Source organism: Spinacia oleracea, chromosome 2 (assembly GCF_020520425.1).
Source record: "Spinacia oleracea cultivar Varoflay chromosome 2, BTI_SOV_V1, whole genome shotgun sequence".
Taxonomy (NCBI): domain Eukaryota; kingdom Viridiplantae; phylum Streptophyta; class Magnoliopsida; order Caryophyllales; family Amaranthaceae; genus Spinacia; species Spinacia oleracea.
Genome location: NC_079488.1, coordinates 85,564,796 through 85,580,093, shown reverse-complemented (window position 1 = coordinate 85,580,093; position 15,298 = coordinate 85,564,796). Strand labels below are relative to the sequence as shown.

The 15,298-nt window shown below is 35.9% G+C and overlaps 2 protein-coding genes across 2 annotated transcripts; one reads left to right on the top strand and one right to left on the bottom strand.

Moving 5' to 3' along the window:
- Positions 1-632: 632 nt before the first annotated feature.
- On the top strand, positions 633-6,743 carry LOC110799646 (uncharacterized). The gene is made up of 4 exons (XM_022004931.2): positions 633-792; positions 891-1,027; positions 5,952-6,077; positions 6,250-6,743. The coding sequence occupies exons 1-4, from the start codon at positions 754-756 to the stop codon at positions 6,419-6,421; spliced, it is 474 nt and encodes a 157-aa protein (XP_021860623.1). The 5' UTR covers positions 633-753; the 3' UTR covers positions 6,422-6,743.
- Positions 6,744-7,641: 898 nt separating this feature from the next.
- Positions 7,642-14,055, bottom strand: LOC110799643 (FAD-linked sulfhydryl oxidase ERV1). Its single transcript, XM_022004927.2, has 6 exons — positions 13,814-14,055; positions 12,498-12,575; positions 11,855-11,902; positions 9,952-10,016; positions 8,281-8,358; positions 7,642-7,887 (listed from the first exon to the last, which is right to left on the bottom strand). Exons 1-6 carry the CDS (start codon positions 13,970-13,972, stop codon positions 7,773-7,775), a joined length of 543 nt encoding a protein of 180 aa, XP_021860619.1. The 5' UTR covers positions 13,973-14,055; the 3' UTR covers positions 7,642-7,772.
- Between the last annotated feature and the right edge of the window lie 1,243 nt (positions 14,056-15,298).

Here is a 15,298-nt window from a genome sequence, read left to right as displayed (position 1 = left end):
TCTTATTTTTCATTGCCCGAAACCAATAGTAATCCTAGGTGACGCTCTAATATTTCAGCATATATATATATATATATATATATATATATATATATATATATATATATATATATATATATATATATATATATATATATATATATAAAAGATTTCATTCTCTTAATTTTCACCCCAAATCTCAAACAGGAAGAACTTAATGGAACAAATGGAGTAATTTTTTGGGGGGGAATTACGAAAAGGCTACACATACCCTTAGGGTGTGATACACTTGACTGTGATTGGTCTAAAATTTTAAATTTCATGTGGTGTTGCTATTTTAGATATAAATTTTAATCCTATGTGTGGTTGCTTATGTGAAAGCAACCAATGTGAGCATAGGGTATGTTACTATTTGATACCCTGAGGATATATGTAACATCTTCCGAAAAATTATGCACCAGGAAATTACATGTATCATTCTTGATGTATATTTTAATATAATGTAATAGATTCGAAACTAATCTGATAACATGATTTGGCATTCCTATTCCTAATGTAGGTTTTAGTAGAAAGTTATACAACTATACAAGTAGATAAATTATATTTTCCGGAGCCGAATAGAAGCTCGGGATTTTCCAAGAAGGGTATTTTAGGAATTTCGGATAAAAGAAGTCTGTGACACCGGCCGGCTCTCACGAATCATGAATACATTTTTAAATTTTTTATAGTGCAGTAAAAGTTGAAGTGGGAGAGAGCATTTGAGACGACATCAACATGGCCGCCGGGGAGGCTTGTTCATCATCAGCTGCCAAGGTATATTCACTTTCTACAATTATTCATGCTTTTTTCAAACGTATAATTTTTTTCCGGGGTCTTACAATTTGGATTTTATTTGGGCAATAAACGATCAGAATTTTGAAGATGAAGAAGATTTGATGTTATATGGAGGTGGGTCTGGTTGGGTTGAGCCAAGAACATGGTGTGATCATCTTCCTTCTTTGACTTCTGATCTTTCTCACATTCCTACTCCTGACACTTCCTGCTTCAGGTACTTTTCTCTCTCCTGCTTCCAGTATTACTGCTACCCTTCTTAATTTGACCATATTTGAAATTAGAGCAAAATTGTTTTGATTAGTGTTACAGTTTACCCATCAATTTTTGATTTGTGCTGATTTCCATCAATTACAAATATCATGTCAGTTTTATTTTATTTTATTGTTGTATAGTTTATGGCTTTATGCTTGGTGTTTGTACTTTTAGTTCTTATAGACAGCCGGCCCTTAAGGTTGGGTGTGTCGTTTTGGATTATAAAAATGATGATGAGTCCTCAGTAAGTCAGGATTACTATTGTAGAAGATTATCTTCCACGGAGATAGGTATAAACTTTGAACATCCAAAATGTTTGTGACTTTGTGTCAAACATTCAGGAGAAAAGGAATTTGTCTAACTGTATTGAAGTGTTTCTGTAACATATGTTATTCGTGGATGATTATTTTACTGTTTTCATGGACTGTTATTGTGGCGTACTGGCGTATCCTACAGTTTGTATGAACCAGCCAGATACATGCTGAATTACAAAAAAAAAATGAACATTGGGTTATTAACACTTTGTTTGAATAGGAAGATATAAGTGAAAGGAAGGAGAGGGGGAGGTAATCTCCATTTTCCTTCTTCGAACCTCTTATCCAAATAAGAGAACTTGTTCTCCTCCCTTTCTCTCGATTTCTTCTTTAAGTCAGTATGTCAGGGTTTGAGAGATGAATGCAGGGAAAGTATTAGGAAGTTCATTATGTAATACTAGATGCTGTCCTTTACTGAACTTGCTAATGCCTGTATGAATCAATACCATTCCTGTTGGTCACTCTGCCCTTTCTACCCCCCTTCAGAGTGTGGAGTCTTTTCTGCTAGAAAATTGCAGTGTTATAGTGGCAGGTGCATCTAGAGTGTCAAGGGATCGGAGGATCTGACACTCCTCTGACAACCTGTTTTGCACTGCTACCCAGAGATTTAGTACATCTAGAGTGTCAGAGGAGTGTCATATCCTCCAATCCCTTGTCGGCTACGGCACCCCAATAAGAGTCTGAGCAACATAGTTTTGGGGACTAGAGTGACCACCGTATTGACCTGTTTCAACATTTTCCATAGATTGAATTCTGTAACCGCAGCATAACCTCAACTTTGATTACACTCCAAGCTTTCTGAAAGAACAAACTGTTCAAACCATCTATGCCTGGTGCTTTGGTGATTTCAATGCCAAAAAGATCTGCATCAATTTCCTGGTGAAGCACTGGTCTAACCAGGTGCACTGCATATGAAGCTGTAAGCTGAGAACCCCTCCTAAAAACTGGAACGTCAATACCTATCAAAGCCACATAGAAAGCATTGATTTCTGTTTTGATTTCAACATCAGTAGTGAGTTTAGCACCTGTTGCATCATAAAGCATATCAATGCTATTTCTACTATATATTTCTTTCATGGCATTGAAGAAAAACATAGAATTGGAATCCCCCAACTGTCTCATCATTACTGTGTTTAGCCGGAGTAGTTGAATTTGAGATAGTCCCAAAAGTTCCTCATTGGGAATTGTCTTAGTTGTTTTTTTCCATCTAGTCACCACTCTCCATCCATCATCATTTGCAACAGTAATAGGCACAGTAGGCGTAGCAGCAGCATCGGATGTGGCAACATGGGTTTAACAACCTTAGAAACAGGTTGTGCCACTACCTTAGGTTGCCATATTTAGCTTGTTTTCGAATCTGCTGAGTAGCAGCAGGCCTGAATGTTGTAGTATTTTGCTGCTTCTCTTTGGCACAATCATGTCCCATTGTCTTACACGGCTTACAATAGGGAGAAAGGGGGTCAAAAACCACTTTTTGTGTCACAAGATTACCATCAGGCCCTTGAATACATACATGGTTAGGAATGTCTAGTCACATCCACCTCAACTAGTATCCTAGAAAATGAAACTCTAAGTTGTTTAGTACTCCCTCCATTTCTCTTTGATGTATCAATTTGGAATCTGGTGTGGTTTTTAAGAAAATTGGAATATTGGTTTGTATGGGTATAAGTGTAATGATTGGGTGTAAGAGAAATGATTGGGTGTAAGAGATTATAATAAATAAAGGAGTGAGAAAATAATAAAGAGATAAGGTAAGAGAGATGAGTGATAATGATGGGTGATAAAGGAGGTGAGAGAGTGGGTATATGGGGAAGGGAAAACAATTAAATATTATGGGTGGGGAAAATTAGGTGGGAATATGGGTAGAATCTTTAGGTATTTTGGTAATTAGATAGAAATGTAAGGGTATTTTAGGATAAAATGTATGTCCAAAAATAGAATAGATTCTAAATGGATACAACAATATGAAACGCTTAAAATGGAAACGGATACAACAAAAAGAAACGGAGGGAGTAGTACATTTATCAGCATATATACGATTTGATCATTTGATCATTTACCCTTCTATCCTCCTAACCGGGGCATCATTTGATCTTCTGCTTACATGTCCAAACCATCTTAAACGATTTTCCATCATCTTAAACTCAATCGGTGCAACCCCTACTTTCTTCCTAATAATCTCATTCCTCAAACGATCCTTTCTTGTATGCCCACACATCCAACGTAACATGCGCATCTCCGCCACATTCATCTTGTGCACGTGACAATGTTTCACTGCCCAGCATTCCGTGCCGTATAACAAAGCCGGTCGAATTGCCGTGCGGTAAAATTTTCCCTTCAATCTTTGGGGCATGCCTGGATCACATAGGAACCCCGTGGCACCTTTCCACTTCAACCAACCTGCTTTGATTCAGGCATGCCCCAAAGATTGAAGGGAAAATTCAGACACCCTGATCAAACTACGAATTCTAAATTCTACTCAACACATTAGGACCCCAGCAATTTAAAGGAATGTTAGGGAGCTTAACCCGAAGAGGAATGACCCTAAATATCTCCTCATTGAAATTGAAATTTGCAGCAAAGGTTTCACAATAAGGAGTGTGTTGCTAAAGGTATGAGGCCTTGCAAATAGCACGGCATTAGGTTTAGCAACATGATTCCATCTTTGTCAATAAATCTAATGACTACACCAATCGAAGGTATTACCCCAACTATGTACATAACCACAGAAGTTGCCCATTTCTCCGACATTTTATCTATTTCAGTTCTGTCAAGATGAGCAATTGATTTACCGTCAGTGACAACAGGGAGATGAAGTTGAGAGTAATTCCTTTTGTAGTCAACTCATTGCCCTTAAACAAAGTCGACCAAGATTTTCCCTCCATATTCAGTTTCCTGTAAATAGGAGCATCCATATTTCCAGCAACTCCAAAATTTATAGATGGCATAGGCCCCGTAGGTTCAATCAAGAACTAGAATGAGCAGTTTTACCCAAATCCGCATCAATTGGCAGCCGCAAAACTTGATTCATACCTGGAGTAAGAGTTTGTATTCGTGCCGTCATATTTCCCCCATAGTTTCCATTATCAATCGCCTCTGTTAACGATCCCACCAACAACGGACCTTGCGGAGCAACCCGACCAATAGCTCGTTCAGACGACTGTAATAGGTTGAAAGGTGTTGATAGATTCTTGAAGCTTTGGTGATACAGGCCCAGTACTCGGATGTGGTGGAGTCAGGGTTGAAAGCAGCTCCTCTACTGTTTGAGTGGAAGAACTGGTATTAGATTCCTTCACTCATTCTGTTCATAGGACGAGTAGATTGAAACGGGGTTGAGAAGGCGAAATCCGATTAGAGTCCCCTATTGTTTGCTTCTGGTTTTCTTGCATTTAGGCATGGTGATTGGTGAAAGAAAATGGTGTACGGGAGAAGAAACCTGCTAGTACGGACAATCGCCATTTTTGGAGAGAGATTCCATTTTCGTCCTTCTATTTTTGAATAGTTCCATGCTAGGTACAATTATTTATTAAATTGTTAATCAGAGGCTTCTGCTTAACTTGAACTATATGCTGCTATTAGCATTCGTAACCTGTTTTCTTTATTTGAAATGTGTGGCGCATGCCACCTGCCCTTCTGCCTGTACGATGTGCGTCCTGCAGCACAAATAAACTTTAGTTCCATTTGTGCCTTGGTATTTAGCTGACTCATTTTTATGCGTCTTGTTGCTTGGTAATTTGATTGGATTCAGTTTTAATAACACCTCGGCTGAAGCCTTTAAGCCCTAGTGTAATTATCCATTTCAATAAGCAATGTCCGGACAATGGTATGGACAATAACTGATTAATATCTGCAACTTTCATAAAACGAACTTCGTATGACTTGCAGTTTGTCTTTAGGATGTTTGCATATTGAATTTTTTTTCCTATTCCATTATTGTTTATGAGATAGTATCTTAAAGTAGTGGAACATGAGAAAATGATGTATATACTGAATTGCATAAATGTCAACTGGCCACCAGTTATTTTCATTTTCTTGGACCCATGGGATTTGGGGGTTAGGGTGAGGAGAGTTCCCTGAATATGTTTATCTTGCTGATTTGTATTTCTCATTGTCTTTGGACCTTGATGACTTGATGTTCGATGGAAAAAACTGGACGTTGGGGCTTCTGCATCTGATACCACATAGGAAGTCCCAACTTTTCAAGAAATTAATAGAAGACTAGAGACATTCTTGCTTGGGTTTCGAAGATCCAACGTTACGTTAGCATATTTATGCCAAAGTTTTTATCTCTCTTGAATTATACTTCATGTTAGATCTATTTTTCTGTTATCTTTTAATTAACTTGATTAGAGCAAATTATTTTGTCCATGCCTCTTGTATTGTCCTCAAAGTTTGGTCTTGAGCCGTGTGTTGTATTTGTGGGAGACATTTATTTTTTGTTTTGAAGTGTATAATTGAAGTTTTGTATTGAAGTGCATATGTACAGAATGAAGTTGTTTATATATGCTGAATTTATTTGTAACAGAGGCTGAGTCCTCAACTGGCAATGACAGTAGTTATTTATGTTTTTAGGTGCCAACACCCTAGTGAAAACTGGGTATGCTTGTTCTGTAAGGATGTCCTTTGTAGCCGATTCATAAATCAGCATATGCTTGAGCACTATGAGCAGAAAGGCCACTGCCTAGCTCTTAGCTACAGGTGCATCTCAACATTTACTTTTACTAAAATACGGCTTCTTATCCTTGAAAGCTTTCATCATTTATCATTTCATGTATCAATGAGATAATTTGGGAAGGCTGATAGGGGATAACAAGTGGTTGAGTTATTTTGGCAGCTAATTTGTCTGATGATGTTTAATTTGTCCTAACAGTGACTTGTCAGTTTGGTGTTTCGCTTGTGATGCATACTTGGATGCTCAAGTCATTCAACAACTGCGCGTTGCATATGAAACTGCTTACATACTCAAATTTGGTGAATCTCCACCAGCTCGCACGATGGAATGCATGCAGTTGGAAAACACTGGGGCTCACCATTCATCCTAGAGTTCAGTTTTAACATGTATGGACATTGGTATTGCACATGAAGCTAACAGAACGCTGCAAGATTAGGGAGTTTCATAGCCAGGTTGTGCTTAAGTTGACGAGTTGAAACTTTTAGCTTATAAATTCTAAATTGCGTTATAATAACTTAATTGTACTTGAGAATTCGTTTATATTACGAGATTAAAGCCTAATTTCTACTCCGTAATATGAAGGAAAGTTTGTGTAAATAGCCAATATTAGGGGACCATCAACATTTGTTTCTGGCATTTGGTCATATGCGATTTCAACAACTCAATAGGCAGTCAGCTCGAAGTTTCTTCAACTGCATGTTTACTTTGTAGCCAAATTGTGAATTTGTAGAAGTGATATATTAATATCTATTTCGTTCACTGAAAATGTTTTACGCCCAACTAAAGGAAGCCTAATTGACTAATACGCATACATATTCTAAAACATTAATGGTTTTAGTTGAGTTTCTAATATTTCTCTACAGATAAGTGACAGTGAGAAAGTACAAGTAACAAATTCTGTAACTAGTGAACGATGCAGATAAAATACAAGTGAAAATTCATTTCTTTTAATAATAGAGAATTGAGACGATGTGACAACTAATTTAGACATTTTGGTTAAATATGATATGACAAGTAAAACACAAATTCTTATTTACATGAGGTGTACGATAAATATTGTACACCGAAGTTAAAGTTGACGTAAAATGCTTAAAAGTCACCATCATATATGTAAAAGTTATCTAATTTTTAGTAATAAAAATTTTCATTTTAATAAAAAAATATATTCCAAATCACTAATAATGTATAAAATTAATCATTTAACACTTTAAAATGTTTATCTATTAACTTTTTTTTAATAGTATAAAAGTTAGAGAAAAATGAGTAAAAGTTAGAGAAAAATGGATTAAAGTTATGTTGGTGCACAATAAATTTATTGTACAACTTGTGCACACAAGACCTTTTGCAAATAAAATTCAAAAATGGCAAAATTACTTTTCCAAGTCCTCGTATGGAGTCATATTTGGATGTCTTAACATGTCCATACACCTGCCCAGCAGTATCCAATACTTCGACTCCTCTCTCCCTCTATGTACTGTAATAGAACTATACAGCAGTGGTGCAACTTTAAAAAAATGTCACCTAAATACAGCAGTTATTTACGTCACTCGGTCTGACCAAATAGCTGTATTTAAGTCAGAACTAAAGTAATTATCACTAGTAACCTGAAGAAATTTCAAATAGATAATCATGAGCATCTTCAACTACAAATGTATCCTCAGCATCAAAGTCATATACTGATAAGTGATAACCTAATATTAACAAAAGATGGTCAAGTAGTATCAGATGTCATCCCCAAACGTTGTAGTTCCCTGTAAATCACACAGACGCTGCTCGCAGTCCAGCTTGCCCCATCTGGCGTCGACTCGCTCACAGGGAAATATTGGCTTGCTTAGACTGTTGGACAAAAAAGTAGGATGAACAAATGGAGTTAAACCACTTCCGCAAAGTAATATTCCCTCTATCACAAAATGATTACAGACGATTGAGTTTACGATACATGTTAGAATTGTCTTGAAAAACAGATTCACATGATCAAAGTCCGCTCATACTTTTAGGTTAAACGCACGACAGTAATAAAAAAATGCTACATATGCTTAAAATTCATCAATTAAAAGAGGAGTAATCAATTGAATTATGGTATATCAGATTCAAGATCAAAATCAACAATCACCCGACATAGTTACAGAACCTGTTATCCATCTAACAGTATTGATTAGATGTGTGTTTTCATAGTTCAAAAACCCATCAATGAACTTTTGGCCAAAGTAGTACAAGCATGGTTCTTACCTTCTGTTAACAACATTATGAACATGACACATCCATTGAGAGAACTCAGCTTGAGATCCAGCTTGTACAGGATTTGCTCTGTTTTAAACAAAAAAAAGAAAGAGAGATTGAAAACAATAACAGTTAGTTTCCTAGAAATAATAACCAGATTTACCACATAGTTCACTACAGATTCACAACTAAAAAGTTTAACATATATATGGCCTTCAATAATGTCATCATAGCCACATAAAGTCTGAAGGAAGTGGGAAACTAGTGTAATCCAACCCTAACAAGGCTGGAGATAACTAGATATACAGACAACTTGTAGCTAAACCTATGCTGAAGTGTCTTGAAGCAAACAAAGTCCTCTAGAGGACCTTGAAATTGAAACAGATCACTGAAAGGTGGGTCCCTAAACTTCCATAACCAGTTTTAGTAACATATATGAATGTAAGTGATAGAATTCTTGCAACAGTAAAAGCCATTTAATTAATGATACCAGTCTGCCTGTTTTGATTACGCGCCCCCTCCGCCCACCCCGCCTGTAACCAGTGAGAAACTGTGAGCTAACCCCAACTGTGAATTCAAGTGTTCATATTTTCATTAGAAGCCCTCCTTGCAAGAATGAGTCTGAATTTTAAATAAAGCGGAGGTGACCATGTCACATTGAGCATTTCACTATGCATATATATGCCGCTCAATTTTTCCTCTCGATAAATGAGAGAACTAGCAATCTGGTGCTCAAAAGATCTTGATGTACTGCAATATTCTAGCATGACGTCAAAATCTTGGGGTGAGTCTGATTACACTGTCGAAGCTTCATATGCCACTTAAGTTGATCTATGTTCCAAAAAATTCATAAAAATCAAGATGCATTTATCTCAACACTAACGCAACGGTGCAATAAAGTGTGGTTCCGGGATGCACAACCGTTGCCACAATTGCAACTTTGCTTTCCACTATGTGATTATGAAGCATTGAATCTCATAACCAACACATATGGCTAAGAGAAACACTCTTAAACAGCCCCATTCATACCCATACATAACTACACTATTCCTAGCACTGCAAAGCTCCAACACTAAGTTTAGTCCCAAACACTAGCTGCTTACTAAACATAAGACACCTGATTGTATATTACAATGAGAACTGAACAATTAGCTTTGGAAACAAAGATACAAACACTATACCTAATAAAAGTTCTTTAGAGCTCGCTATTAGAATTTAGAACATAAGAAATCATTCTCATTTTCAATCTTCCACGAAAACTAGACAAATAAAACGAAAGAAACAGAAATGACGTTCTTGTCAATTATTAAGGCATCCCTATTTACTTCTGTTCCAACACAAGTTCTCAGGTAATTTCTTAAAAGTCTACCAACTTTGTGAATAGATTTTTTGTTTTCAAGGTTTGTGATCATGTGTACGCTCCGTGTGATATGGTCATTATTTATGGTTTACACCGTCGAGCTTTATAGGAAGTGTTTTAAGACTATCACAAGGTTGTTTCATGAAAACAAGAACATGGAAAACATATATACACTAGCTCATGCCCAGAAACAAACGACTTCAGCAAGTGTTTTGAGCGCGTAAGCCGAGCATATATGAGCAGTTTCTTAATGTCAACAACCAGCATAGATTTTTTTGTTTTCATGCTCCCACTACAAAATACCAGAAACAAATGCGTACCTTAAAACTTCATTAAAGTGATCGGCACATTCCTTGCATGGATACATCCGTGATAATATTGCCATCTGCACGCAACATAATTCCTACATCCTTAGATCAATTAACCGGTGGGGACAAAGAATTTTATAACGGGCAAGGAAAAAATATGTTTCAATTCATAACAATAATTTTCAAGTACTATTTTAAAATGTTACTAAAAAGTGGTTACATGACTTTAAATAGAAAGAATTAGTATTACATTGCCTAAGATACCCACCTAGAATGACTCCTGGAGAGCAGAGAAGTGGGAGGTAAAAGAACTACAAGTATTAGAAATTAGTGGAATCATAATAACTTTTTCTAATGGGGAAAATTGTTTTCAGACAAAGGGAATAGAAACAATAACATACTACTCCGTTTCTGAAAGTTCTTTACACTTACTATTTGCATGGACTCAATACAATTGACTATATATGCAATTATGTATGAGATAAAATGATTAAAAGGTGATATTTTGAATATACATATCGAGATGAATCTAACAAGATATCACGTGATAATGTTTTAATATATATAATAGCGTATATATATGGTCAAAGTTTTCATACTTTGGCCACATATTCCAAAGTGTAAAGAAATTTTTGGAACGGAGGTAGTATAACTTTTCGGTTATATTTTGACAATTCCTCCTAATTTGTAAGAAGAATCATGAAATGTAACTTTTTTGTGAATATGCTAGTATAACTTGGTGTAGTAATACTGTAATAGGATAATAACAGTATCTTTTTCCTTTTTTATTTTTCCTTTTAACACAATCATAAGAAAACCTTTTGTAGTTACTAAATACATCCGGCTTCTTATATAACTGAAAAGGCGAGACAAACTTGAAGAAGAGGCATTGCCCTAAAGCAGAAGTGTGAGTATATACAAGAACTTGAATGTACTAGGATGGGACAATCTAAACCAAAAAAACTGGCAAGTCCAAAGTCTACTGTTGCTCAGCCACATTAACTCGAAATTGGAAGAAATTAACGGTTCTAGGCTACCTACATGTGTTGAAAGGTTAAACACTTTGAGAATGAAGAAGCAAGACCCAGTTAGGAGAGGATTGGAAGAGCTGATACTGTTGAACCCAAACACCCCTCTTAAGTCTAGGTACTTACCTCATTATGAAAACCAGTATTACCTAATTTGCTATTCTCCTACAAACTAAAATCTGAAAACCTTATACAGTGGAACACTTTTGGACTATTTAACACCATTATGTACTTATGTAGCAAATTAAATTAAACGTAATCGTACGAGTACCGTAACTTAAGTAACAACGAATTCAGAGTTTCAGCCAATCATTTTACTACACAACAAAACATTACTTAAATAGGTGCACATCATTAACCCCTGGGAGGGGGAAGATGGTACTAACTGTACTCGTCCAAGGAATCTCAACAGGTAATTACGAAACCAAATAAGTTTAAACTATTAGAGATCCTGCTCTCATCCACAATTTGGTTCAGCAACAACAAATAAGCACCATAATTTTTACCAGAAAGTATTAGGTGGTGTGATAAGGTACAAAGAGAAAAACTCAAACCCTTTAACTAAAATCTCCCCAAGAAGTGAATAAAGTAAATATATCAATGGCTACATTTGAAGTCAAGTCATTTCTGCGAAGTCTTAAAAGGTACTTAGGTAGTTTATTATGCCATAAACTAGAGTGCTACATGTTTAGACATAGAAATCAAAGTCCCCTACCCATGGTAAATCCCCCAATACCCTAACATTCAAAAGGGACAGGGGAAGGAAAAAGATAGAAAGAACACAAATAATTCAGTCTCCTCCAAGTTCCATTGACTGATTTCTTCGTTATCATGACTACATTCAAACAAACTCCAAGAGGACATGCAGGAGACAGAATATAACTTACCAGTTCTTTCACATCCTTCTTTTGTTGCCTAGTTGGGCGTTCTGGATACTGGAGAAAATTCGGAACTTATGTTACTCAGTACAGTGAAAGAAAGATAATAAAAAACAAGCGTAGCATTAACTGACTACTCTTCAACTTATTGGCACTATTAGAAGTTGATACAAATTATGTATATTCTATTTACTAAAAAAGAGAAGGAAGAAGAAAAGTCGTTCACATTCACCACATACACATACTCTAATCCCTTGTGTATAAAATCAAATACGTTAAACATATTTAATTAAAACCTACTGGCAGTAAATTAAGAGAACTGAAAGAGCAAAAAGAAAAGGAAGATAAACATCAGAATAACTTCTTTTCATCAATTCTTGAAGCAGTTTGATAGTTCTAGAATTAATTGAACGGTTTATTGTAGTCATTTGACGAAAATGTATTCATTATTTCATTACAGTCTTGATTTGATGGAAACATGAAATAAGTAAATTGAAATTGCAGCAACCTAAAGATACTGCATGGCATCCACATATCAACAACCACAGAGAAACCAAACTTACTGAGGAACAGTAACCTCAGTAGAGAAAAGCAACGAATAATAAACGAGTGCACAACATCAAGGTGCTTGTCATGACAGGTAGAAGAGTACCTGTGCTGCAAGAGTGTGAAGGAATGTCCAGGTGGACCTTCCGAGATCCTCCTTTGTCACTGGCTTTGAGGCTTTACCCTATATTAAAAAGAGTCAAATAAAACCTAAGAGGAAAGTGATGGTATTTAGCAATAAAAAGAAGTTTACCTTGTATACCATGACTAAGCAATACACCAATTATTAAGCCATCCTATGCATAACGGTGACCAAATATAGAACAACCACAAAGAAAGTGGCTTATAAAAACTATTAAAAAACTATTTAGTTTGTATATTATACTAAGTACTCCGCACTATTGTTTTCTTTTGTGAATTTAAGGAGATGACAAGTTAAAAATTGCCTTCTCTTAAGGTGGATGCCTATCTGCAAGTACAAGATGATCAATTTCATAACATTTCCCTATGTTAATTACCATTTGATCTAGATCTTGATGGGTAAGGGGTGCAAGAAAGTCCAAGATCCTATTAGCTTCACCATATACGTGTATGCTGACGACACACAGGAGTTCTGGAGGTGATATAGCTTTTTCTCATTGATCTAAAGACTGAGCAGTTCAAATCTTTCTAAAATCTTAGAAACAATAAGCAAGATGATAGGCAAAGGAAAATCTATCGAAAACCACATGAGTGGGCTCTAGTGAAACTAAAATTAAAAAAAGTAATAAGAGTTTCTAATATAAACTTCGGCTTCATGAAAATTGTTCAACGCTAGTAAGCGGGTTCATTCAAGCATCATTATTGTCTTATATTGAAATCTGAAATCAATCAGCTCATTGGCAGGATCTTTCCTAACTTAACTTCCAAGATTGCACAACATAATCAAACTTACCTCATGTAAGACATATAAAGCATAATTCAAAGCTTGATCATCTTCATGTCTTGCTGGCCCAAAAGCTTAATAAGGTAAGAGTAACTAAATCACTTATTTCAACACTTAAAGACGAATTGACTGCGAAGAAAAATCAGAACCATCAAGTGTAAGAATTTTATATATTTTGTCTGCAAAAGACCCTCCAAACTGCACATTCCAATTGAATATTTCAAATTTATTTTCAGAATTCAGTTTCGTTTAACCCTTAAATTTCCAAAGAAAACCAATTCCTGACTTAATTAAATGAAGTAATAACACACAAAATGTTCCAAAAGTCAAAGTTTTAAGAGCATTTCAACAAATGGGTAATTGAATTTAGCAAGAGGGTATCACAAATTCCACATTAATTATCTATAAACTGGTTATTGAAATACTCAGACAAAAAAGGTCCTGAAATTGAAATTGAGATGAATTAAATAAATTATACAGTACGAAGTAGAAGATACCTTGGTAGAAACGACAGTGGTGGAGAGAGAGAGAAGTGGCTTTTCATTCGGAGGTGGAGGCTGAATAGGTAAGCCAGCGAGTGAGAACAGTTGGGTTTGAATACAAATTGAAATTTTTTGGAAGGTCTGGAAGATGTGCTCCAATGGATTCTCAGACATTGGTGGAGAGAGAGAGAGGAGGGTGAAGCAGGAAATCAGTCTTCCGGGAGAACTGACGGAACAGGTGACCCGTGCGGGTTAGAGAAGCTATAGAAATACGAAAACGACGTCTGACATGAGTAGTTAAGGGCCTCTTGCTTCTTAACCAAGGTCTCGGTTCGAGTCTTGGGAATGGAAAAAATCTCAACTGGGAGTGATGCTGCCCATCGAGGTACCCATGCAAACTCTCACGGGAGATTACCTCGCCGAAGACGGTGGAAACTCCTTGTAGTAGAACCAAAAAAAAAAAAAAACGAAAACGATTAATCTGTGGGTTCAATTACTAATGACTAATCACGTATACACACCATGTTTGTAACATGATAGTTCAGTGGTGATTAAGGATGAACTTTGTAGGAGGACTCGTATTCGATCACCTGCAATAATAATTGGGAGGGGGCTGGAGCCCTATTCACCCAGAATCCGCCACAAATTCGAATTATCCCTAAGGATGAATCGAGTGCTAATACCAAAAAATATAGCGAAGAAAAATTGCAGATTCATCTTAAGAAAAGTTGTAGGTTCACATGCATCTATTCACCACAAATACAGAGTAATAGCTAAGAAAAATTAAAACGTCATCTCTATTTAAAGGGTCAATTGATCAAATTGGTGTAAAAGTCACTTGGGTATAAAATTTAACAACGACGACATTGAATAAATTATGTTCTTGCTCTAACTTTGCATTTAATGCATTTAGTAAATACTCTAATAATGGATAATCGGAAATGATGGATGTTGGTTTCAGTGAGAGCTAAACTAACCATCAAAAGACAAAGACGAGAATATTTGTCTGAAATGAATATATTGTCGGAAATTGAAACAGGGTTCATATCTGAAATATTATCTGAATATTATCACAATCGGAAACTTGCAAATGGAAATTTTGTCAGAATCGGAAATATTGCTGGAAACGGAAATATTGTTCGAATCGGAAATATTGCCGAAAATGGATTTGTTGTTGCAATCGAAAATATTGAAACTCATTGCTCGCCAACAATAGAATTTCATGGATTTTTGACATTAAGATACCTACATATCTTTCTGGATGAACCCTATACCTTTGCGATCTACACTAGGGAACAATTCTAGTTGGTTCTTGATCATCACCAAATACTTTTAAAGATCTATGAGTTTCAACCCAAATATCATTTTGATCATTTTCCAGAGTTTGTTGTTCGACTCGTAGTTCTTCGAGGTCTACTTTTCTCCAAGCAATTAGAGCAATAAACACGAGAAAAAAACAAGATAGAATAACCAGTTATGAAAAATGAGCAGCGCAATTAA

Bases quoted from the DNA above. Each gene is read 5' to 3' on its own strand.
- LOC110799646 (XM_022004931.2), top strand. From the start codon at position 754: ATGGCCGCCGGGGAGGCTTGTTCATCATCAGCTGCCAAG. The intron at 1,028-5,951 runs GTACTTTTCTCT...TTATGTTTTTAG, and splicing joins CCTGACACTTCCTGCTTCAG to GTGCCAACACCCTAGTGAAA. The intron at 6,078-6,249 runs GTGCATCTCAAC...TTGTCCTAACAG, and splicing joins TGCCTAGCTCTTAGCTACAG to TGACTTGTCAGTTTGGTGTT.
- LOC110799643 (XM_022004927.2), bottom strand. From the start codon at position 13,972: ATGTCTGAGAATCCATTGGAGCACATCTTCCAGACCTTCCAAAAAATT. The intron at 10,017-11,854 runs GTAAGTTATATT...TGTTGCGTGCAG, and splicing joins AGAAGGATGTGAAAGAACTG to ATGGCAATATTATCACGGAT. The intron at 8,359-9,951 runs GTACGCATTTGT...TGTTTAAAACAG, and splicing joins CACTTTAATGAAGTTTTAAG to AGCAAATCCTGTACAAGCTG.